General features: G+C 39.8%; 2 protein-coding genes across 2 annotated transcripts; one reads left to right on the top strand and one right to left on the bottom strand.

Moving 5' to 3' along the window:
* Positions 1 to 1124: 1124 nt before the first annotated feature.
* LOC137286897 (vacuolar protein sorting-associated protein VTA1 homolog) lies at positions 1125 to 15401 on the bottom strand. Its single transcript, XM_067818916.1, has 7 exons — positions 15228 to 15401; positions 13059 to 13153; positions 11986 to 12113; positions 8888 to 8963; positions 8161 to 8269; positions 7081 to 7329; positions 1125 to 5960 (listed from the first exon to the last, which is right to left on the bottom strand). Exons 1-7 carry the CDS (start codon positions 15334 to 15336, stop codon positions 5812 to 5814), a joined length of 915 nt encoding a protein of 304 aa, XP_067675017.1. The 5' UTR covers positions 15337 to 15401; the 3' UTR covers positions 1125 to 5811.
* Positions 15402 to 16773: 1372 nt separating this feature from the next.
* LOC137286896 (uncharacterized) lies at positions 16774 to 24979 on the top strand. The gene is made up of 7 exons (XM_067818915.1): positions 16774 to 16873; positions 17750 to 18127; positions 19351 to 19737; positions 20617 to 20688; positions 21289 to 21375; positions 21945 to 22035; positions 23129 to 24979. The coding sequence occupies exons 1-7, from the start codon at positions 16825 to 16827 to the stop codon at positions 23943 to 23945; spliced, it is 1881 nt and encodes a 626-aa protein (XP_067675016.1). The 5' UTR covers positions 16774 to 16824; the 3' UTR covers positions 23946 to 24979.
* The last annotated feature ends 1982 nt before the right edge of the window (positions 24980 to 26961 follow it).

The raw sequence follows: 26961 nt of genomic DNA, 5'->3' as shown, positions 1-26961 counted from the left end.
TTCACATGCACACACATAGGTCTAAGGAAGGTCCTGACATTTCATTCGACAGAAACTGCAGGATACGAATTTAAGCGCGGCTAGGGAGGACACCTTTCTGACATATCATTGGCGGATCCAAAGTTTCCATACTCGCTGGTGTTGGTGTCAACTCGTTTTTACCATGCTACCAGTGGTGGGCACTGGTACCAGTGAATGAGGACAGCCTGATGTTCAGGGATGTCAGAGCACTTGCTGGAGGGTACCCGTTCAAGACGGTGCGAATACTTTTGCGCTGCCTTTAGCTATAATCCATCAACATCATGGCAAGGGACACCAAAAATGGACTTCACATGTTGTAGTCATGTGGGAATCGAACCCTGATTTTGGACGAGCGGACGTTTAAAACGAAAACGAAAACATATAATCTGTGCCTGTACTTCCTGTTGCTCAACTTGTAACCAGACTCAATATCATAAACTTGTAAGGCAGGTCCAGATGTCAGAACACCATGACATCTGCCTTCCTGGCAACTACTCCCAATCAGGCACCACTTGTGGGTTAATGTCTTGTAACCAGACACAGTGATGGTCCTTCCAGGCAGCTACCCAGTTGTAACCAGGCAACACACCATGACAACATGTGCCTTCTTAATGGCTATTCTCCACCAAACAGGCCATAACCAAATCAGTGACCTGTTGGTTAACTTGTACCAGGCCCCAATATCAAAACAGTGTGGACCCTTCCTAGTGTTCACACATTTATAACCTGGTTCCACACCATGACATCTGCTTTCCTGTGAGCTGACCCTGCACAAGCCAGATTTGAACTGATCTTAAGCGACCCATGCTGTCATGAGATACGACTAACAGGATCGGGTGCTCCGACTCACTGACTCGGTTGACACATGTCATTGTATCCCAAGTGTGTACACTGATGTTGACCCAAGATTGTCTGGTCCAGATTCATTATTCACAGACCACCATCGAATAGTGGAAATAATGCTAAGTATGGTGTGAAACAACAAACACTCAAATTTTGCAAGGTAATTATTCACAACCAGTTACCAAGTCATGGCAGTTTCGACCGATCCAGGTGGCTACCCATTCATACAGAGCAACCTCCCAGAAAATCAAAGCAAGTCCTTCGTAATAACAATTTTATTTACAAATCAGAGATAAATGTTACAAAATTTGCCAACATCAGGCACACATACGCACAACTATTATCACAATTCTTTACCATTCTATGAAGCAAAGAAATTTTAGTGGACACTGTCTTCTGCCTCATTTGCAAATTGAAGCCGACATACTCATGTCAGTTTTGGGACAAATTCCAAACAACATAAACACTTACTGTATTACCTAAAAACGTGTCTTTGACCAAGTATCCATATACAAGGTTCACAGAAAGCTAAAACCAGGAGTTACTGGTAAGAACAAATACTGTACCCACAAGTACACACATATGGAGAGTTATCATGCATGGTGCTGCTGTACAAAACAACCGTTGAGTGAAGGCTATCGTAACTCCCACACATTAACGTAACTTACGACAATCTCAGTCCTACGGCTATTTTGTACAATGCCCCTCTGGACATGTTGTTCCTCACAAGTGCCTTTATGCTTCATTACATATACAACTGAATGTATGATATATCTGATAACGCTTATTACACAATAACCTATCCAAGAGAGAAAGAGGGGACGCGAACTTTACCCAAGTCATCAAGTCAACAAAAACATGTGATAGACTGGCATACTAGTAGTAAGGAACAAGAGGATGAGCAGCCGCCAGGCAAGTAGCAAACCATTTACTTCGTGTACGCTCAATAGGTTGCTAAGCTATATGTTCACATATTAATAAGGGTTTGCCAAACCTTTAGAGCAACAATTATGAGTAAGTCTGTGCATTTTTTCCCACAATGGTAGCTATGCCCTTGACTCCCTTGCTTGATCCAGCAGTTTGTACATTGGGAGCTGTTCACCAGACACAGTTATACAAGTGAGCTGGCTTCAGATGTTGCATCAAATAGTCCAGTTATATTTCTGTTATATGTCAGGTTAGGGTTGGATGAAAGATGCAAGTCTAGGTGACTACACTTTGAATAAACCCAAAAGCATGCGACCTGGGCCACCTTTCACAAGGCATTAAGGTGATTGCAAGTCACTAAGGTAACCGTAGTGCAATGCTAAAGAATGGGAGTTCAGGATGATCTCAGTAAAGGTTGCTTCCTGAAAGGAGCCCTTGCTGTGGACAAGGGACACAACTCAGAACTGGCCAACCAGTGCTCTTCAGATGTCTGCAGAAACACTTAGATATTCTGGGAGTGCTACTGCAAAATGCTTTTTCAAAAATACTACACACTTACAGAATTAACATTTTGTGTCTAAAATCAAAACTTTGAAATCCTTATTTCATGTGAGTACATTTATGTGAGTTTTCCAATCATATAAAGACACTCAACCTATTTTCAAGCTAATGTCAAACAATACCTAGGACAAGGGCAATAGTTATCATCAGTCTTAACATATCGCTTCTGTCTACTTTCCAAACAACTCTTTGCAGATGAACATCTCAATCAGAAAAACCCTCTATGACAATTTCTGAAAATATGTTCTTTTAAAGGACCATGGTGAAAATCCTAGGACAACTTATAACATCCTAAACTAGTGGGACTTCTTTATTCAAAACAATCAGTTTATTTAAGTACAATCAGAAGAGGAATGTGACATATCAACAAAATTTCTAAGAATGTATTTTCAGCAGGGTGTACATAAACAAACGATCAACAATCAATGTCCGGAATATCTATACCCTTCTCCTGCTGCTAACAGAGCTGCATAATCCTTTTCAGTTGTGCTTCGAACACAAACTGCAAAGACTACACTCCAAAGATAAACATAAACTGACTTGGAGCTTACACAGTTGTTAAAATATTGGAAGAACTTTCTACTTTCTGGTCACAATATATTAAAGTTTATTAACTCATAGCAAAGTGCAAGAATATTTATGTCATGGTTGTGCTTTTGGGTAATACTTGATTATAAAGTATAGTGACCGAAATACTTCCTGGTTTCTTGTTAGTTATTATCGACAATGTGTGCAAAGTGCCTGCACACGGCCCACTGAAGTGTACAGAGTTTCCTATACAGTTTTATGTTTAGTCAACGACTGGAGTGTCCAAGAGGAAGCTTAGTGCATACTGAGCTGGGAGGTGAGAATAACAATGGAGTGCACACTGATTCACTGGCCAGGTAATAATGTAGCACATTGAGCTTGATTAAAGGTCAGGATCTGGTGCACTATACACATAATTATCATTATTACTGAACAACTGGCAATCAGGGATTGGTTGAGCACCGGCCTGACAACTGACCCATATTAGCATGTATGAGTACAGCCCATTGTTGCCTGCCATTATGAGCAAAAGTGCCCCAGGTTGCACAGACTTACTACACCGACCACGTGGAATTCTTATAAGCAAGGCATGTGCAGCTATGCACGGAATCAATTTCATCGTCATGCACTGCATGTGCACTAGCCTACATCTGCTCTACCTTTCATAAATTAAATGGATTTGCTCATTGCTGTGCTCCACCTACTTTTTGTAAAATGTTCTCATGTCCAGTCCAACTTATCCTTGTTTGCCAGTAGGTCTTGCTTGAGTGAGAAGGTCTTGCTTGCATGAATTACTTATGTTAAATGCAGCAAGACAGTATGTCAGACACATCGCAGTCAGAATCCCTGAGGGACCCCGGCACTGAGTACCTCTGATCATCTGACCACACACATCACAGAACAGTAAGGGTTGCTGGAGACATGTTCTCACTCAAAATCCCCGAGGGACCCCAGCATTGAGTATCTCTGACAATGGGACTACCTTCCCATGATGGGGCTCCCTAGCAGTAGATGACTCAAACAGTTCATCTCACATTATATGACCAAAAAAATACTAATCTAACATAAAGACAAGCCTTATGAATTAACAACTTCTTTATTCAGAAGTTTGGCCTCATTTTCCTCCCCAACTTCTAAATAATGCCACTCAAAGAAAATACTAAACTTCTATATATTGATGTGATGCTAACCTGTTTCAAACTTCAAGCATAGCACCTAAAAATGACTTGTAGAAATCATTTCTTTGAGAGTTAAACTGATATATCACAACTTGAATCATAGCTATTGGTATAGGACAAGAATCTAATATATCTTAAGACAATGTCAACCATGTTGGATAGTAATATGAGCAAATTTGAGAGATTATTACACTCCTGATGAAGAACGTTTGTATATATAGACCCATGTCAAGTGTTTCAGGTAAATTTATATACATCATGTACAAGTACTACACCACTTGGCAAATGGGCTGACCTTCTAGGTGCTGCTGTACAAAGTGATCTCAGCACCAAGGTGATCGTAACTCCCATCACATAGACTTACGATACCTTGACTTTGTACAACTGTACCCTGAGCCACAACTACTTCAATGCTTCTGTCTATACTGCAGGCTACCCGCAAACCAAGGAACAAACAGCTGGTGGGTATTGTAAACATTCATTCCTTAGTGACTTCAGAACATTGATCATGACTTAAGCTGTTTTTTCTAACAAGCAGTTTGTCCAACATCTACACTCAACAATTTATCACAATAAACCAATCCACACTAACATTAAAAGTAAAAGAATATGCCTTGTTCTTGTCACACAGCTGACTTTAAATCTATTCCACGTCAACTTCCTACTAAAATCCATATCTCTAAGGCAAATCTTAATACACAAATTTCAAAATCACTTTTTCTACTATGTAAAAGCCATTAGAAAGGATAATCTAAAGAAAACATGGGCCAGGAGAATTATTAACAAAACACTTTATGTTTAATATAGAGACAATTGTTCCTTCAATACTCTACAGCATCGGTGTCCTGTCCCTCGCTTGGCAAAGACGTCAACATAAGGCATAAGATGAGCGAGTGAATTCATATTCCACCAATATCACAGCAGGTATCGCCAGAAATGGCGTTCACACATTGTGCTCAATGGGGGAATCGAACCCTGATCATCAGAATGACGAGCGAATGCCTCAACCACGAGCCCACCCCACTACCCTTTGAAACATGACTTCAGTACAGAGTGGTGTATTACTCTGTCTCAGACCTTTTAACAATCACTTAACACTGAATATGTCAACAGTTTTCACAAAGCAATTTTAACATTACAAACATTAAAAGTCCCATCTGAAGACAGTAATGTTTAGTTAACTGTCACCTCATCATTGTCTTTTAAACTTTTAAACAGTGGTATGCTTGCAAAAAAGTTGATCTGTTGTTTGTGTAAGTGAATTTAGTTTCAAGCTGCGTTTAGCAATATTCCAGCAATACCACGTCAGGGGACACCAGAAGTGAGTTTCACACACAGTGTCCACGTGGAGAATCAAACTGTAGTTTTTGGCGTGACGTGCAAACTATTTTCATAGGTTCATCTGAACATATTAATCCTTACCCTTGGACAGCAAGCATGATTGTCTTTCTAAATACAGTGTGCTGCTTGTACCCTACACGATCAGCATACAATGATTTACTTGCTGTGTATATTTAGGTGCAGCTCATGCAGATTTGTCAGCTGTAACAATTAGATGCTTGTTGAAAATTTGATGTCAAGCAGCTCTCTTGACAATCAAATTACTTTATCAAAGCACCCGCCAAGAAACCCTGTCCTGTGTGTCTGAACCCATACAATGTTGCATCAGTTTACGACCTGACAAGAAGCTGTGAGAAGAAACATGACGCTAGTCCCTATTATCACATATTGTAGAAGAGTGTTTACATGCTGACTAGCTGTGATGACCTGTGGTCAGAAGTTGCAAAGCTTTCTGTAGGTTGTCTATAGCAGTTTTAGAGTCCTCATACTGGAGAGCACTGCTGGCGTACTTGCAGAACTTCATTGCTTTCTGGAAGTGTTCTGTTGTAAGCTGTACACCACCTGTCACAGAAAAATAAGCAAGGTACAGGGATGTGTTGTCCTGACCTATTCAGCCATGTAACCAGAGTAAAAAAATTCAGGGCTCACCATGCTTACTGTTTACAGGGGCGTAGCTAGCTACAATTATAAAAAAAAGCTTGAGCTTACACATGAATGTTGTTAAATCACTATCTAATAGTGTTGGGAATTGGTTGAATTTCATGATCGATCATTGGATTATCAACACGATTGATTATCGATTAATGATCAATCAAAAAGTTAATGTTTAATTACAAGGAAAACATGTTTGCAAAAGATGAAGCAAGAATGATAAAAGACTATCATGAGTCTTGGCATTGGCCGTTATGGGTCACATGCAGTTGTGTAAGGCAATCAGGGATCTCCCTGTTATGTGCTTATAAGCTTGCCTTTATTACGAAATACTGACTTACATGACCCTAGATGGATAAACATGTCATGATATAAGTATTAAGTCAATGACATTCACATTGAAAACAGTGTAAATACTTACTGGCTTACATTACACAAAAATGTAGGTACATATTAACCAATCATGATCGATCACAGATGCTATGATCGATTCCTTGATTACAATGTACTACCGTTCCATCATCAATGATATTGAATACTTGGAACACCATAAAGGTTTGCAACCTATTGGGCCTGCATGAAAAAAGTCACTTGCAACATGCCTGGTTCATGCAGAACTGAGCAGTATTGTAGCTACATGAATTATGATAGTCTGTTATTTACACCAAATAATCAAGCCTGGACCAGATATTAAAGTGACTGCTATTATGAACCTTATCTAGTCAGGTGGGATATTCTGACAACCAAGTCAGCCAGTCTCACCAACCAATCCTGCTAGTTGCCTCTTAAGACAAGCATGGTGTGCTGAAGACCAATGCTATACACGTCCAGTAGATAACAACAATCGTTGTCCTTACTCATTAATGGAGTAGCACAATCGTGGCAGTATATTTTCATATCATGGCAGTTTATTTTTGCAACATGGACTGGATGAATATCCCTTTCGTAAGATTAAAACTGACATGCCACAAACAAGATAGAGACAAGAAGAGTTGTCTCCCTTGACTAGTACCCTTCCCAAGATACAGACCTGGGTTTGGGGGTGGAGTCCATGTATTGGGTACCACAGGTTGACTGAACTGGGTCGGTGCTGGCTGCTGAGGGGGTGCCTGGTATGCATTCTGTGGAGGTTGTTGATAGGCGTTCTGAGGGGGGTCCTGCGGAGTGGTCGGTGGGGCAAAGGATCCCGATGATGGGGTGTAGAGACTGTTCTCCATGTTGCCCGATGAGCTCATGCCTGATGTCCCAGGTTGGGGGGATCCTCCACCTGCAGCAAGACCTGCACAGAGCAACCAACAACATGAGTTCCAGTCGGTTTGTTTGTTTGTTATTTAACACTGAACTCAGTATTATGACATGGCCGTCCGATCAATTGAAATAATTGAAGACTGGTCGCTGTGACTAAACCACCAAGCAATGGATCATGTTTTCTCATAATCGAACACAAAAAAAGAACACTTGGTTGCACTAGCAATATTTTTCACAAGGTTGGTTTTGCCAGTTACATTTTTCATAAGCCCTACAAGCTTGTGCCAAGTCATGATGGATTTAATCTTGAAGACTCCAGGAAATTTATGTTTCTAACATCCTTGAAAGATGTGAAATTTGCAAATTCAGATTTGAAACAAACCCTGAAAGAAGTACATGTTTTGTCTTTGTTACTTGTGCATTTAGAAACAAGCATTAAAATTGGAGAAATGATGTTAGCCAATATTTTTGACGATTAGTAGGCTGAAATGAACCAATCACCAATTATGAGATTTTAACCAATTAATCAAATACTAGTGTAAACCAAGTGAGCATTGTCATCACAAGCATGGGTTGTTGAAGACCATTTAATTCATATCTATATGGGTATTGAGTTGTGAACAACTAATGTAGGAAGTAAATAGTGTAGTAGTTCAAACTTTACTTTGATAAAGTTAATGTTTTCTTAAATTGTTATCTACTCAAATGGGAAACGATGACATGAGTCACCCAAGTCAGCAAGGACAACCACCCAAACCCTGTGGTTACCTCAGTTACTACTGCAGGTAATGGGAAAATATTTGGTTTCGTGTAACTGACAGAAGGTGAGGTTATCGTAACTAGACAGTGCAATCCGTGCTACCTTCTTCCCCGTCTTCTGCCATTGGGCCAGGTATTGGTGTCTCTCCATTCTTTAGGCATCGATGGATGTAGGCAGCCTTCCATTTGGCATACTTTTTGTTCTTCTCAATCTTGAAGAAATATAAACAGAAAATGTAGAAGCGTGACTTTCATAAATTATGTTAGAGTCATCTCCCTTGACTAGCATCTTTCCATGACGCAACTGGTTGGAGCTTGTAATGGAGGTGTCTTTTGTGGGCTTACAATTTGATAAGTGTACTGTTATCATCCTCATTTGAATGGTCATAAAGACTTAAGACGCCTAAACCTGGACTGGTGGTAAGAGTGTTACCATGTTCAGCTCATTTGAAGAATATGTTTCTATAATAATTACAGCTATTCAATAATAATAACAGCTAATGTTGGAGCATGAAAGGAACACAGTTTGTTCAACTCAAATGTATCATGGATAAATAAAGAATCATCATGGTAAATCTGAATCTGAATATATGGAACAAAATGTTCAGAGAAAATTGTTCTTTTCTTCAATTACCTCCCTTTGATTGAAGAATTTGAACAGAGTTAGCCCTGTGTTATATACAACTATTTTAGTTTATGTGTAAAAAACGATTCTGTGGGATTCAAACCACATGTGTACCAAATATATGATATCATATCTGATGAAATCACTTTTGGGATATGAAACATATTGTATTAGTAAAATACATCATGGTCATTGAACGACTTACATCTTCTGATAGCTCTCCGAAAACTGTGAGCACATCAAACAACATCCCGGCAGTGTAGAAGGACTTCACGACATTTCTGAAAATCAATCAATATGGTCTCGTCAAATTGTTGTTATACTCATTTGATAGTATACTTCATCTATAATAACACAATTCTTACATAATTAAACCCAAATGTTTAATTGTCATGTCACTGATAAGATTCCTCTGTACTGATCTATGTATAGAACTGTAACCAGAGTATCTGAAATTAAAAACAATGGAAATCTTCACAAATGTAAACATATTATAGAGATGAATTATACCCAATAATGTGTATCAGTACAGCATTACAGTATAAAAATGAATCACAATGACAGCACCCCACACAATGACATCAAAATATTCAACAATCACTTGAAACAAAACCCTGCAATTAATAAAAGAAGAATAGCAAGACCGGTCCAATTGATCTTTTAAGGGCATAACATCATATAAAATCAAAACAACTGCTTGACATAATCATGACACACCAAACATTAAGTAAAAGTTCCGATAAACTTCTTCAGCAAAGTTCTGGAAAAATTCTCTGATATTCCAAACAGATCATTCATCAGGATTTACCACTTAACAAAATATGTAATTTTCTGAATACATTTTATACTTTATACTTATCCTCACTCATACATATGAAGCGTATCTCCTCCGTCTAAGATAGTTGAAATCTCTTGAAGTTCCCTTCTAATTGAAACAGATGAAGAATACACTCACATATCAGGAGACTCCCTTTCCTGCCAGTACGGTCACATGACCCACCATGCTTGCCACTCTCTCCAAATCTCATAAGCCCGACATGTGAATTACAGTGAATTCAGCATGCCTGAGAGGGGCTGTGGGAGGGCTTGACACCATGAGTCAGGATAAGTATAAAATATCAGTTTCATTCAGAAAATTACATATTTTTCCTTATCCTGACTCTTGCTTATTATGCTTACAGAATCCAATGGAAACGGTGCTGGGTCAAGCCACACTGGATTCTCTTGACTGCCATATAAGTACGTACAGTACTTCCCCGACAGTTCGTATCTGTTCTTCCAATACTCATCTGTGCGATGGGGGAGGACGGGTAGGGGAGGGGGGGCACATCCAGGCAAACTTCTCTTCTCTTAAAGCATTCGTTGACTGGAACAGGATGGTATATGATCAGCTGGCATCCTGGCAGTGTCTAATCCAACTGTATGTCAAGATTTCAAGTCAAGACCAGTTGCAACCCTTCTCCCTTACGAGTACAGGGTCATAATCACCATGCTAGCCTGTTCAAGACGTGCACATGGACCAGCAACCATTAAACTATGTAGAGGGCCTTGGTCTCAACAAGTCATGAGATAAAAGGGTGAGTGAAACTCAGCGCCTTTGTGGAGCTGTCAGTTGCTGTGCACCAACAAGTGGCCCAAACTGGTGAATTCAAGTGACCGCCTCCGTGGCGATGACCTGTAGGCTGTGATTGGCAAACAGCGTATTCGATTTCCAAAAGCAGCTCTCCATTATATTTGTTAGCAGGCAGTTTCCGGGTAGAGCAAGTGTCAACGCCAAGGCTCTCACTTCGTGTGGATTGGAAGCTCACACAGACACGAGTCTTGCTGCTTTGTAGGCCCTCAGTATAACGGTTCTCATCCATACTGAGATAGTGTTGCAGAATACTTCCATAGGTGCCTCAGTAGATACTGGGATGAATAGGCACTTGAAATGTTGTCTCCTTGTCTTAGTATATTAGAGATATATTTTCAAAGTTCTGACTGGGCGTAATGATAAATCCTGTGTATAATGTGTCCCAAGGACTGATCAACTGCTGACAGCCGTAATTTACACAGGGAACATGATTTCATCAACTTAGACCATGTCTACGTTGATGAAAATATGTGTCCAAAACACAAGAAAATTTATAAATTTTACATATAGACAATAGTAATAACAATCCTGCAAATTTGACACTATATTTAGATTACAGGACCGAAATTAAAGCAAAAACGTATCGCTATATTGGGACCCAAAGAGCCTCCAACCGTCCTCATCAGGCGATGAAGGAGAGAGTGACAAGCATGGCAAGTCATGTGACCTTATTGGCGGGAAAGGGAGGCTCCCAAAGGGTGAGTGTATAGTACATCCGCTTCAATTAGAAGGGAACATCAAGGGAGTTCAAGTGTTCCACTATCTTCGCACAGAGGGAGGAGATAAGCATAGGCATCCATCAGGACAAGGAGGAATACATAATTTTATGTTTACCATCTTATGCTCATTTAAAGCATTGTTTAAACCTTTTATTGGCAGCACTTAAAATACCAGGCTGTCCGACTGCCAGAACAGGCGTTTTTCAACACGGACTCAAATTCACCTGCCTGATGGTCAGGTTAAAATCTAGACATGTCTATGATGATATTCATCATATTTCAGGAGGACAAATCATTATGAATTCACTTCAAAAAATAAATGATGAATTCCAACTGGATGATAAATTATGGCAACTGTCATTAGTGTCAAACCTAAATTATTTCCAGGCAGGTACCAGCCCTCTGGTCTGACTGAAATTATTATGAGTTTGATACCCTGTTATTTGTATTTGTTGGTGAATGGAAACAAGGTGTGAATTGTATTTAACTACCCTGCTATTCCACATGCTGTGAAAGCAATGCAACTACTCCCAAAAAGTGTTGTTGAAGCTAACAGTTTTTGATAATAACTCTGACAACTGTAAACATGCAATTACAGAAACCAGCCTGTTTGACAGAAGTGAACGCAAACATTTGTTATGTGAAAATATTAAATACCCTTGATTTAAATGGTACGTACAATGCTTCAGTTCAACATTATAATTGCTTAAGCTTTTTCTTCTAACCTTATGTTTCCTCACAACACTTGTAACATGCATGTAGAGAAAATATTAACGAACAAATATTTTTCACTTACTGGTACATATTTACCATGGTAACAAATTAACAAATAAGCACTGAATAACATAAATCTAAAACTCGGTTAATGTGGGTGGAATCTCTGAAACAAGCATGGAATACATTGTACAAATTCTGGTGCCATGACAGAATGGGTAGCCTGTTTCAACTTACTTGTTGAACCTAGCCGCTCTGTCCTCATTGTCAGCAAACAGGAAGACTTTGAGAGCGTAGTTCTCCATATGGGCCTGTCCAACCACCTCGCTCTGTATAGCATCAGCCTCATAAAGCTCCTTCTTGGCCTGTACAAAGGTATATTACATGATTAAACAAATATACAATCTGGATACAGTACAAATGACAACCTCACTCTGTGTAATCAGCCTCTCACAGCTCCTTCTTGGCCTGATTAAATATCTACTAAACGAATTCACAATCAGGATTCAGGAAAATGAACAACTCTCTCTGTGAAGTCAGCCTCATCCTTGGCCTGGTGAACATGTACAAAACAAATTCACAATCAGAATTATGGTGGCATGACAACCTTGTTCTTTAAAGCATCAGCCTCATACAGCTATTTTTTTTAGTGTTTTAAACAAATTCACAATCAGAATTATGGCGGCATGACAACCTTGTTCTTTAGAAATTAGAGCATCAGCCTCATACAGCTATTTTTGGGAGTGTTTTAAACAAATTCACAATCAGAATTATGGTGGCATGACAACCTTTTTCTTCAAAAGCATCAGCCTCATACAGCTATTTTTGGGAGTGTTTTAAACAAATGCACAATCATGATTCAGAAAAACAACCAGTTCTCTCTGTGAAACATCAGCATCATCATGGTCATATGAAGTATTGTAAATAATGTTATACAATCTAACAAGGTTCATATACATGTATGCATGTTGCAACAATTTTCTTCAATAAAGGCAAATAGTCTACCCCATAAAGAACGTCTCTGGACAACACAGCAGTTTTATGGTTCCAAGAAATCTAATTAAGTTTGTTTCAGCGTACTGGAGATAAACTGTATAATATTCCATAAAGTGCAATGAAGTATAATGAGAAGTAGTTGTGTTATTACGGAGAAGTGAGTCTTTTCGGCAAGGTTTCTAGATGGCCAGAATCATAATTCATATTTGCTAAGACTGTAACTTTAGTGTAAGAGAGATGCCCCTTTCCAACAAGTCTTAGTACAACATGATCGCAAACGCTGGCAATTACACAATCGTACAACCATTTCTCACCTTTTCAAGATAGTCCATCATTGTGACGAGGAATGTCCGACAATCGGGGGACTTCATGTCAATCTCCATGCCTTTCTGCATGGCATACAGTCGACCTGTTGGGTGACATATGTCAAAATACCGGTACTGATCAACTAGACAAACACAGAAAATACTGTACTGCTCCTTGGTTTTACATGATGCAGACACACATGTCTAGCACATGCAAACATACAGAATAAACACAGAAAAACATGCAAATTCTAGGACCGCAAACATTCATTACGACCTCGATTCGATTCAGTTTTTGATGTACGACCCTTATTCTGATCACTTTCGATTCCTCATACAAGTAAAAACATCAAATTTCGTTAAACTTAAAGAGTCCTTTTTTAGTGTGAAATCCATCGTCAACTTGGTGATGTCTCCTATTAACAATTCTCACTTGATAATTAGCTGGATGTCAACAATTCACACTTCACCTTATTTCAGCATTCAAAACTGCTTGAGATGAAGTCAAAATTACCTTCTGACTGTACGGAAATAATTTCAATAGATACTGAATTGAAATAGTTACAATGGTTACCAAAACTAAGGTGTCAGATTCGATTTTTGTTGAATTGAACCGAATTGTTGTAGCCCTATCACATTCCACCTTATGGTGATGTACACAGTACCAATACTTGAAAATAAAAAAATAACTAAGCACTAAAATCTCTACTGAATAATTATTTTGGATGAAAAAAAGAATCTTATCCCCATGTTAACTGATAACAATTATATCAACGCTCCATATATCTACACAGTTGATCATGGCAATAATAGTGTTATATCCAAAACACCCAATGCATAACACCCACGAAACCCAATGCATAACACCCACGAACATGTTACATTGTTAGCACTTGTATAATGTTTAACCAGATTGATGTAAGGCTAGAATACCACACTGGCAAGACAATCCAGTGACCGATATCATGAACCATGATGAACATTTTTAAGTTACCAGCACTGACATGTGGGTGGATTTCTGGTTTATTTGACAGGATTCAGGTCGATTCATCCAAAGTACATTTCGTCCAAAGACCACTTGTCCACCAAAGACGATCATCGATTTTGTCCACTGCCAAAAATGACAAGCAGACTGTTCATCCACTCGATCTGAGATGGTAAATAAATACATCTTGCAAATAATTTGAGGTATTTGAGTTTACTTTTTCACCTTGATTCTATTTCTTCACGTAACTGAATGTATTTAGTAATGCACAGATGTACATGATGTATATCATGTATATTATACATCTGTGTTCAAAGCAGCATTAATTAGCTGTGTTAATATCCTGGATCTTTCTAAACAATATGGTTTACAGTGTAAGGAGCCTTGCGTAATATTAAACTGTCTGAATTGCATTTTATATTGTTAAATTAACATTAAGTGATTAACATCAACAATATGAAGCTGTTTCTTTAATGTAATTATTTTCCTTTATGATAGGATATCTGCTGTATTTGTCGCTGTTAATAGACCAGTTAGGTCAGTAACAGATCATAACTACTATTTTTACAAACTATTTCGCACACAATGCATTACTTCAACAATAATTACTTCACTTCATAATAATAATTTTTGGTTGATGAACTGAGTGATTCCGGTGGAAGAATCGTACGTGGACGAAATGTACGGTAGACTAATGGTCTTTAGACAAAATGTATGGTGGATGACCTGACTTGATCCCTGTGATGCGAGGGTAGACTGCCAAAGAGTCAGGTCTTGACTGTATAGGACCGCATCGCAGCTCTCGACTAATAGTGTACATGGTCATGATTACAACCCACAATTCCTTGATTCACACAACACACCCATAACCCTGTACACGTTCAAATAATTGTTCACTCAAGCTCCATAACAGGATAAACACGATATTATTGATAGATTGTGATCTACTGTAATGAAGGTCAAAAGAGTGAATAGAAACCAAACTAAAACATGTAACTGTGTACAAACTATTTGGTGGTACATGCCCTATCAAAACACCACCCTCAACAAACAGACCCTTGAGAGCATGTTAAAACTGTCGTGATCATGAATCATACCTATTAGTATTACAATCAGCCTCTGACTACCTTTCAAATGAGTTTATTGCCTTATGAAAGGAAATTAGTTCAACGTCGACGATTCAATATACTCACAATAGTAGGCGACAATGGGGTCTCTTTTGTCATGTTCTGAAGCTGTCTTCATATAATGTTGAATCGGTTTTAGATTCGGGGGAATAGCTGGCAAACCTGCCGCAGCCATTTTGATGTTTTGCAAACGGTAGCGAACAGTGCTAATTCCGGGTTATACTAAAAGACGGACAACAACGGCCGATGGACTTTTCGATGTAGTGTCTGTTCCGCTGATATTCTAACATATTACACTAACCCAATTATATCTTTATTTCTCAGAATTCGAAAATGGTGCACCGTTCCAGGAAAAATAAGGTAATCTTCTTCCTCTTTTCATCTTCAAATACATTTTATTGGTTTAGTTTGGTAACCGTGAGTCCGGATACTCTACTCAATATCCACGCACCGTTCAAATAAAGCTCCAAACAGGGCCTCTAAAGCAGCGCACGCTAAGCAAAGCTTCAGAGAATAATTACATTTATGACAGGCTACTAAAAGGAATTTGTGAAACTGTGTAATTGTTTTATAGCGACAGCAAGACGAAAATCATTGTCCTCTGGATGTATACAGGTCGCCCCTGAAAATTTCAAATTAGAAAGAAACCTGGAGAACATTGTACATATGTTATCTGCATGTGTTTAAGCAAATCTGATCTTGTAAAATGGCGATGATGACATATTTAAATACACTTATACCTCTTCCTCAAGTCATTTTAAACTCTCATATTTCATAAGGAACGGAATGATTTAATTTTCCCGTGACCCAGGTGAAAAGTACATGATTGTCTCCCCTGAAGCGAGTACCTCGAGGGGAAAATGTCACTTGATAAGGTGAAGTGTAAAATTCCCTCCGAGCAAGATTGTTTATGTGGACGTCATGTAATGAAAGAGACACACCAACACCGCGTTAATAAACCCACTTCCGAAGCGTGCTTCTTTGATTGTGTTCACTGAAAACGATGCTTTCATTTAATAGATCATGCAGTCACATGCTAAAAAATATGGAAGATCTTCATTTTTCACATCTCGACAAGTGTAATTGAAGGAAAATGCTTTATGTGGTGGGTTCCAGTGTAGCCTTGTGCCAATCAACTTTAAGTCATAAAATGCAGCCTAACCTTAAAAAGTGTCCGCGGAACTGTACACTGGCACATTGTACACCAATAGAAATCCCGTATCAAATCAAATAATACTCTCAATTAAGTCATGTCAAGAACCATTTAAACGGCATTTTAAACGGTTTACTTCAATCAGTATTTACAAACAATAATTATTTTTCTAATCAAAATAGTCTTAAAAAATACCACCACGAGTATGTTCACATACACGCCCACTTCACCCCCCGGAACATCATTTACTTGCCTCCAGTAACTTGACTTCCTTTATTATGACAGGTGATTGATTGATTGACAGCTAATTAATCACTTATCACCGAGCAGCCTTGGCCATCACTCGCGGTTCATTGAGAGAGCATTCGTGTGAGAATACATTACTCGAAGGATGCACGTACAGGCATGAGCTTATTCACGGATTTACCTACTCGGTTTGCTTATTCACGGATTGACCTACTCGGTTTATACAAATAATGGACTAACCTGAGGAATATCGGTGGAATTAATATGAATATTTTTCATGCCCTCTTCATCTCTTGGATTTATGTATTTCCGGGTATGCATTTCCTTGTTATGAACATCGCTTTAGAGAGTCAAATAGAATGTTTAAGGTGTGTCTGGCAAAATAATTAGAAACAAGGCAGGGTCAGTGATTTGTGTTTAATGTATAGCTATATTAATGGACGTATATCATAATATTGTAAAAGAATTTGGCTAAGGACTTTCAGAAGAGCTTTACTCAATCACTCACATTTTACAATTTGCTGTTTCGTCGATGTAGTGTGTGTGCGTGCGTGTGTGTGTGTGTTTGTGTGCGTATGGGTGCGTGCTCTGTTTATCATTGCATAACAGTATTACTTTCGGCATAACCAACCGTAGGCGGATAGTATGCTCCCTTTTGTCCTAAATTTTGTTAAATGACCTCTGAAAGACAGGTGAAAATGAAGTCTGCACCCCACTCTTCTCTTCTCTATAGTGTGCACCCCTACACCGCACTCAGCAATATTCCAGCTATGTGGCGGCGGTCTGTAAATAGTCGAGTCTGGACCAGACAATCCAGTGATCAACAACATGAGCATCGATCTGCGCATTTGGGAACCGATGACATGTGTCAATCAAGTGAGCGATCCTGACCACCGATCCCGTTAGTCGCCTCTTACGTTTCTCAAAGAGCTGTATCCGTCCCTGCTAACGCATTCAGGTAACGCAAATATGGACTTGATAACAACAGTTACGGTTTGGGCAGTTGCTTGAGAGGGAAGTCTAAAGCTGAGTGAAAAAAGTGGAGCTCTCTATTACCTCATTATGAACATAAAGCTGAAGATCGGTTGCGTTTTGGTAGCACAACCATTATATGTTCGAAAATATACATGCAATTTAAAGGCTGACTGAAAAGGTTAGACGACAAACTACGATTCTTCTTTTCCGACAGATATTGAAGCTGCCATATTAGAGAAGACGGCAAGCGTGTGCAATGGCGAGTGTTCCAATCTGTTGATGCAATGCCCACCGGCCCACAAGATCGCCATTAGAGAAGCGCTGTATGGAGTTCACGCCGTCAGTTCCGCCTGCCCGTATTCGTTTTCTTGTAAAGATGCGTGGAAGGATGTGTGTTGTGACATGGCCGCTGGAAGAGACTGTTTGTTCCCGTACCCTCTGGACCACCTGGAGACGTTCCACCGAGATTGTTCTGGAAATCTACAGTGTACCATCAAAACAGACCAGAAGCCCGAAGCTTCGCCAGCCTGTTCACCGGTTGAACATAGAAATGTCTCCAGCTATTCTCTCATTGACTATGTCTGTGTTAATGGTACGTACAGTTTTACTTCGTTCTTTTGTAATTTTGTTATATTCTATATTCCCCGCATGGGAACGATGTGTGAAGCCCATTTGTGGTGTCCCTCGCCGTGATATTGCTGGAATATTGCTAAATGTAGGGTGCAAACCCAACTGACCCACTCACATTTTATAATGGACGATGGTGTAATTAGTGATTAAAACGTTCGTCCGCTGCATGGAGGGACCGGGTTCGATTCCCCACACGGAAACGACGTCTGAAGCTTTATGTTGTTGTTTTACACACTACACGATGGAAAGCAAATTATCTGTATCAGTGTGTTCATACTAGGTTGTAAATGACAGCAACCAAATGACGTCGATGACAAATGCCTACTAGCAAAGATAGCTCCTCCAAAAGCGATGTCGCAGTGGACCGATTGGCTGACTAACTGACTGACTGACTGAGTTTTGTTTTACGCCACTTTTAAACGATGTTCCAGCAACATCACGGCGGGGGACGCAAGAAATGGGCTTCATACATTGCACTCATGGGGGGATTCGAACCCGAGTGTTCGGTTTGACGAGCCAACGCCTTACCAACTAGGCTATCCCGCCGCCTTGCCGCAGTTGAACCAAACTGTCCCAGCACTCCAGATACCTAGTCAAGAGATGCTATGAGTTCTATTGTCCCGTATATATTAGCCTACATGGTGTAGGCATTAGCTCATTGTGTGTATCTGAGGAACATATTCAACTGTCATATACGCACACGCACACGCACACGCACATGCGCACACGCACACACATATTATATACATATATATTATATATTCTACCATGACTTCAGTAAATACTGGATCGTGATGGGTTAATCAAAGTCATTCAGAGGTATATAATCACGTTATATACCTCTGATTTTCCAACACGTTAAGTATTTGTTTAAAATCTGAATAACACGGTAATGGTAGAATGGAGATAAACATATTGTGTTGGAAAATCAGAGGTATATAACGCTAATAACGCTATAAATCAAATTTAGAGCTATTATAATTTCGTTATACACCTCTTATTTTCAAAAACAGTGTGTTTATCTCCTAAATATACAGTAATCATCTGTCGTTGTTTTCAAATACTTAAACTAAAATCTAATCTGCCAATCTTCCATTCTTAGTTTAATAATGCGTTTCATTACTTGACATTATGAAATGTTTGGTTAAGATAGTGTATAAACTAGTTGACATGTTTATTTTCCAGACACTTTTACTGCCAACATTTGTAGTCCTCTCAGTGTATCGATGAGGGGGAGAACGCTGTTCGCCATGTTTGACGCCAGACGGGAAGTACCTCCACCACCAGGTTCAGTCTGCGCCTGCGCAGCGACACCTACTTCCTGGTCAGGGAAGGGGAGAGTATCAGCATTTGTAGTTGACATGCGACTCAACAAGCCTGGCTCCACCTGGTGTTCGGATTCAGAATTACTCATGGAAGCTCAACCCAAAATACATGAGATTACGTGTCTCGCAAGCCACGACCCTTATTTTCCTTATCCCTTTGTCTCCATCCTCAACTCTACGAACGGCGCTATCTCCCGCTTGGTGATAAATGAGACTCCACCTGAGTTTGTATGGATAGGATTTGAAGGTAGTTACACTGCCCGAGCCGCAGTAGAATCACTTGGATAATACAGTCTTCCTGACCCTGGTCATTTCTTCTGCCTGTAGGACATGTAAATTACATGCCAAGCAAAAAAGAAATGATACACTTAAAAAAGCATTTAGCATAGGGTTACTAACTTTACATGACTGAACATACTCGTATAAAATTTGACACTGTATAAAATGTATCGCCATCTAATAATTATAGAATTGGTCTTCACCAAACCATGATTCTTGTGTTGTAGTAAGAGGAGCATAACGAGATGGGGTGTTCAGATTCGGTGACTTGGTCAACACGTCATCGTATCCCAACTAGACGATGCTCATGACGTTCATCACTGGATTGTCTGGTCCAGATTCGATTATTCACAAACCGCCGCCATGTAGCTGTAATATCGCTAATTGCGGCGTAAAACTAAACTCACCCCCTCCCACTGTCGAACTTGTTAAGACTCTATTAAATACAGCTTAACTGTTGCTAATTGTGGCTGTGGACAACATTCACTCACCCATGGTGGACATGAGATGATTGTGATGGAAGGAGTAAAAGTAAAGTTGTCTGTAAACCTCTCGATTCTGTGTGCTATATATTTGGTCTTAGCTCATATTCTGAACAAAGAGATAGGGACCATGGCTATCCTACTGGATATTTGTGCGAAATTCAACGCTCGTGTTCACAACAAAAAATCCTCAAAACATTCATGATGCCCACCTTTCTCGGTATAGAACACAACATGTAATATTTGTACCTAAACATATTAGTTCAAAGATTTCTGTATGCAAATTAAATTGTGATTTTATGTTCATTAAATGTAGACTCAATACTAGTTATGTATTCATTAAAACTCTTCTGTATTCTCCTCAGCTACTAAAGACGAGGAAGTTCAGCTGACGTGTGGTCTACAGCCGTCACCCACGACAACTGCCGCGCCCCCAGGTATGTAACACTATCAATAGGACATGCAGCATGGCCTACGGGCATATGGGGACAACATCCCGACTATGCATAGCTTCTGGGTAACTGGCAGTTACTCAAACTCAACACTGTTAGAACATTATCTGCATAGTTTCCGTTACATCATCTGTCGCCCTTCAACCGTTAGCAACTTCCGGGCACCAGACCGCACCTGCGCCAGTCTGAAAAAACTACCAACATGCAAGTAACCCGCGTGGGAAAACAGGATTATTCGAAACGCACATAATTCCCAATTGAATAAGTAACTGAGCATGGGCAAACCTGTTCATATTGACCACCTGTATATTAAGGCTGCCAGTATCACTGTAAGAACAATATGTAGAAAATGGTCTGCATATAATAACCAGATTTGTACTAAGGTTATTTGCATCACTATTTAATAGGCATATGTGTAAAATGACCTGAAAATAATAACCAATTAGGTATTAAGGTTATTTTCATCCCTATGCAATAAACATATGCATCAAATTGCACACGTAATAACAAAATAGCTATGTCACTGTATAATAATGTATGTGTGTAACGAATATGGTATAGATGTAATTTATGTTGTTTCTATAGCACTCGTCACCCCCAAAGCCAAATGGCCCAACAAATCGCAACCGGAAGTTGTAGAACCACCTCAGAGGCAACCGGAACACAGGAAAGGTAAGTCTTCCCATCAAAGTCATCAAAGAGCCTCAGGCTAATTCGTTAAAATGTAGATCGTTATACCGAGGGGCGTTGGGACAGCTCTCTGAATAGGGCGGTAGGTCTTTCCTTTTACCAGGGGTCGGTTGGGGTATCCTTGTGTGTTATGTGGTAGCTTGCTTTATAAAGGGGCGTTGGGTAGTACATATTCTGTAGTATTAAATACAAAACACAAGGACATCAAACTAAAAGTCCACTAATATAACCAGATTTATGCCAAGAAACATAGCGGCTACCTGTATCTGATGACCAACTGTGCATAGAAACTAATCAATGACAAAAAATACAAAAGAACCTGTATATCAAAAACATTTGTATCCCAGTCTAATGGCCTTACGTACACAATGGCTGTTATATAATGACCATATACATAACCTGTACATACTGACCCGTGAGCAGAGATTCGGACACTATGTAATAATGTATAAAATGACCTCTACAGAACACCTATCGATATGTTAAGGCTATAATTATATAAATAATGCCCCTTTGTCTGCCCTCACCAGTTATTTATGTGTGTGTTTCAGCCGTACCGACAGCAGTAGCATTAGCATGCGGCATCATCGGTGGCGTGCTCATCATCGGCATTGGTGTCCTCATCGCACTGTGGATATACAGGTAACGTCTTCACAAAGTCCCAAGGTAGTAATAGCTGGAATATTTCTAAAAACGGCGTGAAACCGAAGTCAGTCAGTCAGTCAGTCAGTCTTCCCTCCGTATGGGGCCTCTGAAGGTCCCGGGTAGAATAGGCCTTCAGCAACCCATGCTTGCCATAAAAGGCGACTCTGCTTGTCGTAAGAGGCGATTAACGGGATCGAGTGGTCAGGCTCGCTGACTTGGTTGCCACATGTCATCGGTTCCCAATAGCGCAGATTGATGTTCATGCTGTTGATCACTGGATTGTCTGGTCCATACTCGATTATTTACAGACCGCCACCATACATCTGGAATATTACTGTGTGCGGCGTAAAACTAAACCCACGCACTCACTCCCTCGGTATGGCTATGGCAGCTGTTAAGATTTTGGCCCAACTATTGACCTTTCTGTAACATGCATACTCTGTGCATGCGATTTATTCTCTTTACTTTCCTTTACTTCTTGTAATATGACGCTTTCTGGACTCTACTTAGATGAGATAAACATACATCCGTATTTGTAATTACGATAAGCATAGTGTTTTCTACGTGTCATTGTAATGATCTCAAAGTATCGTATGCGAATAGTACCCTTATACATCCCACGAAGACCTGGGTTAGAACTGGTCCTCACCAACCTAATATATGCTTGTCGTAAAAGACGACTAACGGCATCGGATGATCAGGTTGGCTGACTTGGCTCAGTGCTCATGCTGTTGATCACTGGGTTGTCTGCAGCGGTCTATATTATTTACAGCTGTAATATTGCTGAGTGCAGGGTTAAACGACAAAACTATATATATACATTCTTGTACGGGTTGGTTGTCGTACAGGGTTTTCAGTTATTCATGGGCTCAACCTCGTGGATGAAGCGCTGGCTTTTCAAGCCGAAGACCCGTGTTTGATTCACACGATGTGTGAAATGCGTAAAGAACTGATGTTTCTGGAATATTGCTAAAAGCGGCGTAATACCATAGTCACCCATGCACTCATTTATTCAGAAAATGCATGTAATATGTTCAGCGCATCGAGCGTTTGTTTTCCGACCCATAATACAGTACGTTTTACTTTCTAGACGCCGACTCCAAGACGATAAGGTAACCAGAATCCGCAACGATAATTACCTGGAAGAGCATCTGTACGCCGACGTGGATGACGGTTCGGCAAGAAGGCGCGCACCGTCGGTAGCCATTGAACCTCTGTATCATACAGTTGGAACCCCTGGTCCAACGACTGATGTTTATTCCTCCCCTTGGGACTCCAGATCAGACCGGAAGTTCAAAGACAACGATGGATTTAAGATGGATGACGACAGTGACGACTTTCCTGACATGTATGTGACATCAGAACAGGTTAGAAAAAATAAAAAGAATGGGAAGGCCTGTAATAATGGCGGAACCTCGGATGAATATGTATCAGTCGATGAAATACGGAAGAAGAAGGAGAAGAGGGTTACGTTCAATAAGAACCTCGAGGAATATGACCGGCTGAACTACAGGAGGAAGACAAGCGTTGACGACACCCCTCCTGGCTACTCTCATCTTGGAATATGCGTCAGTGATGAGTTAGATGAGAAGCTGGACACGACATTAAGAGATCCACCAACGGTTGAGAGGGTTCAGGAGAACCCAGTCGAAAAGGACGATAAGGATGAGTTGGAGAAGGAAACGAGTTTTATTGAAGAAGTGGAGAAGAAAGACACGCTAACTGTGACAGGAACTGACGACGATGGGGACAGCACCCAAGCCAGGGCCAGTGACGACGACTCCGGGTTGTCAACTGACGAGGAGAAAGAAGGGGAGATAACTTTGTCAGTTCCAGTCACCTCTGCAAAAGATCGCCCGCCGTCACCTTCCCCGTATGCTCTAGCTAAGTCTTTCAGCACAGAATGAATGCTATATACTCGGGAACTTCATCAAATGATTGTTGTCACTGATTGGTCCATTCGCATTGTGTTGTGGAACTACTGACCATTCAGGAAATCGATTCGTAGAACTAAATCTTTGTGGTATAATTATTTGGAAAGACCAGAACGCGTGTCTTGCTCTTCAAATAAAAAAATAAATTGCAGGACTCGCTGATCTCAGCCAGGTGTGTGCATAGAATGCACGACCTTGCCACCCAAGCGTAATACATATAATTCTTATTAGTATAGTGTTCACGAGTATTATTGGCTTCTGGAAGTAATGAAAATAGGACAGAAACAGCACCCTGCTTAACCCCGTATGTAACTACATCACCGGGAACAAAATAGTATCCACTCTTGTGTGATAAGTATATTTGATCTTATATTTATAATTCTTGCAGCTCTTTCAGTCCATTGATAGTTTGGTAACATCTGAAATCATTTTAGTGTATACTTTCTTTCGTCCGTCAGTTTATGAACATACCGATACATGTCAAATATTTTGAATGCTACTAAATAAGATTAAGTTTATATCTTTAAATGACCAATGTTATAAAGGCCATTGCTTTTTTTTTTGTTAAACGTTATTACATAAAATCGCTTTTTGGTGGCTTAGTAAACCATGACAGATTATTTTAAAACCAATTTGGGGTTAAAATAATAACTGAAACAATGGCATAAGGTTTCTGACCAGAGTGCGCCAAGGCATCATATTACAACCTATGTTTATTTTCAATCTAGGTTGTAACCTATTCACACTGTGCGATAAATGATGAGATGCTGCTCTGAGAGGGAAATAGCATAAGTAAATAGAGACAGATAGTTAATATATTCTTCCTGGACCCCTGTCTCCACGTTCATCCAGATATATACTTTTCAGCTACTTTCATGAATTATTTTTTTGTTTTCTGCATCAAACTCTATTTACTGTTGTGTATTGTTATCTGCATGTACAACGTATATGTGATATTATTTCATTAGTAATAATGTATCTATATGTAAATATATAATTATGTAAAGTACTCTCAATGTTTTGTGTTGATGTTACCATTGTTAATGTAAAGTTTGATTACTTCTTCTCTATGACATCTGACTATGGATATTCATTGTGTGAGAGAGTGAGAAAGCTGGGTATTTAACGTTGCTGCACTTCAGCTGTTAAAAGATCCGCGTTAAAGGTGTCTTCAGTAACCCATGCTTGACGTAAGAACTAATGGGATCGGTTGGTCAGGATCTCTGACCTTGTTGACACGTTTCATTGCATCCCAATTATGTAGATTGATGCTGCTGACCGTTATATTGTATGGTTAAGACTTGATTATTTACAGCCCGCCACCATTTAGCTTGAATGTTGCGACGTAAAACTAAACTCACCCAAACTCACTCAGTTGTCTCACGTAAGAACGCCCGAAATGATACAAACCTCAGACGTTTACCTTTTCACTGCACAGGGAATGTGCACACAACCTTGTGTCAAATTGCGCGAATGGTGGTTAACTGGAAACACAATAACCACTGGATGATGATCAGGAAAACAAAGGTTTGACTGCATGAATACTCAAAGGTGACAGTGGGACAGGTCACCCATCGTATCCCTTCTAGATCGTATTCCGCGCTTGCGAAAATCTTGAGTTGTTGTTCTGGCATCTTGTCAAGTCTAACTTGAAAGGCATGAGATATTCTGTAATTCCTTGACTTAGGTTTATGACCAGCGCTAAAACTAAGGTTGTCGTGTATGGCTTACACGAATATGACAGGTAAATACGGTCATAACACGTGCCCACTTAAAATTCCAGTTTGTGAAGGAAAGGAAATTATTCATTCATTTATTCTGTTTGATGTGTTGTTAACACATGACAGTTGACGTAAATAACTGAAACGGCCGTAAAATGTCATAACAAATTTCTTCCCTCGAGACATTGATGTTAAGCATTGGATAAATAATATGATAGCAAGCCATCATTTGTCATAATTTGTTCCCCCAAACTGTGGATGTATAACTCAGTACAATGCAAGAGACAGAGTTTATTCAAGAAAAAGGGTGGCATAATTGTGCATGGTGTTATTGCAATATGTCCATTGTTATTGGAAATTTAAAGAAATATGTCAGCTGTGTAAGGGCTATGCAGAGTGGGACATCGTGTATGATGTTGACAAAGTTATTTACACATCACCAGCAGATGCTGAAGATATGGGTTGCCACAGAGTTCATGCTGGATTGCTACAGTGTATGAGAGTGATTTGCCACAGTGTGCATGTTTGGATTACCATAGTGTATGAGGGTGATTTGCCACAGTGTGCATGTTTGGATTACCATAGTGTATGAGAGTGATTTGCCACAGTGTGCATGTTTGGATTGCCATAGTGTTTGAGAGTGATTTGCCACAGTGTGCATGTTTGGATTGCCATAGTGTATGAGAGTGATTTGCCACAGAGTTCATGCTGGATTGCCATAGTGTATGAGAGTGATTTGCCACAGTGTGCATGTTTGGATTACCATAGTGTATGAGAGTGATTTGCCACAGTGTGCATGTTTGGATTGCCATAGTGTATGAGAGTGATTTGCCACAGTGTGCATGTTTGGATTGCCATAGTGTATGAGAGTGATTTGCCACAGAGTTCATGCTGGATTGCCATAGTGTATGAGAGTGATTTGCCACAGTGTGTATGTTTGGATTACCATAGTGTATGAGAGTGATTTGCCACAGTGTGCATGTTTGGATTGCCATAGTGTATGAGAGTGATTTGCCACAGAGTTCATGCTGGATTGCCATAGTGTATGAGAGTGATTTGCCACAGTGTGCATGTTTGGATTACCATAGTGTATGAGAGTGATTTGCCACAGTGTGCATGTTTGGATTACCATAGTGTATGAGAGTGATTTGCCACAGTGTGCATGTTTGGATTGCCATAGTGTATGAGAGTGATTTGCCACAGTGTGCATGTTTGGATTGCCATAGTGTTTGAGAGTGATTTGCCACAGTGTGCATGTTTGGATTACC

Source organism: Haliotis asinina, chromosome 6 (assembly GCF_037392515.1).
Source record: "Haliotis asinina isolate JCU_RB_2024 chromosome 6, JCU_Hal_asi_v2, whole genome shotgun sequence".
Lineage (NCBI taxonomy): Eukaryota > Metazoa > Mollusca > Gastropoda > Lepetellida > Haliotidae > Haliotis > Haliotis asinina.
The sequence above is the reverse complement of the archived record's forward strand: the minus strand, read 5'-3'. Positions and strand labels throughout refer to the sequence as shown.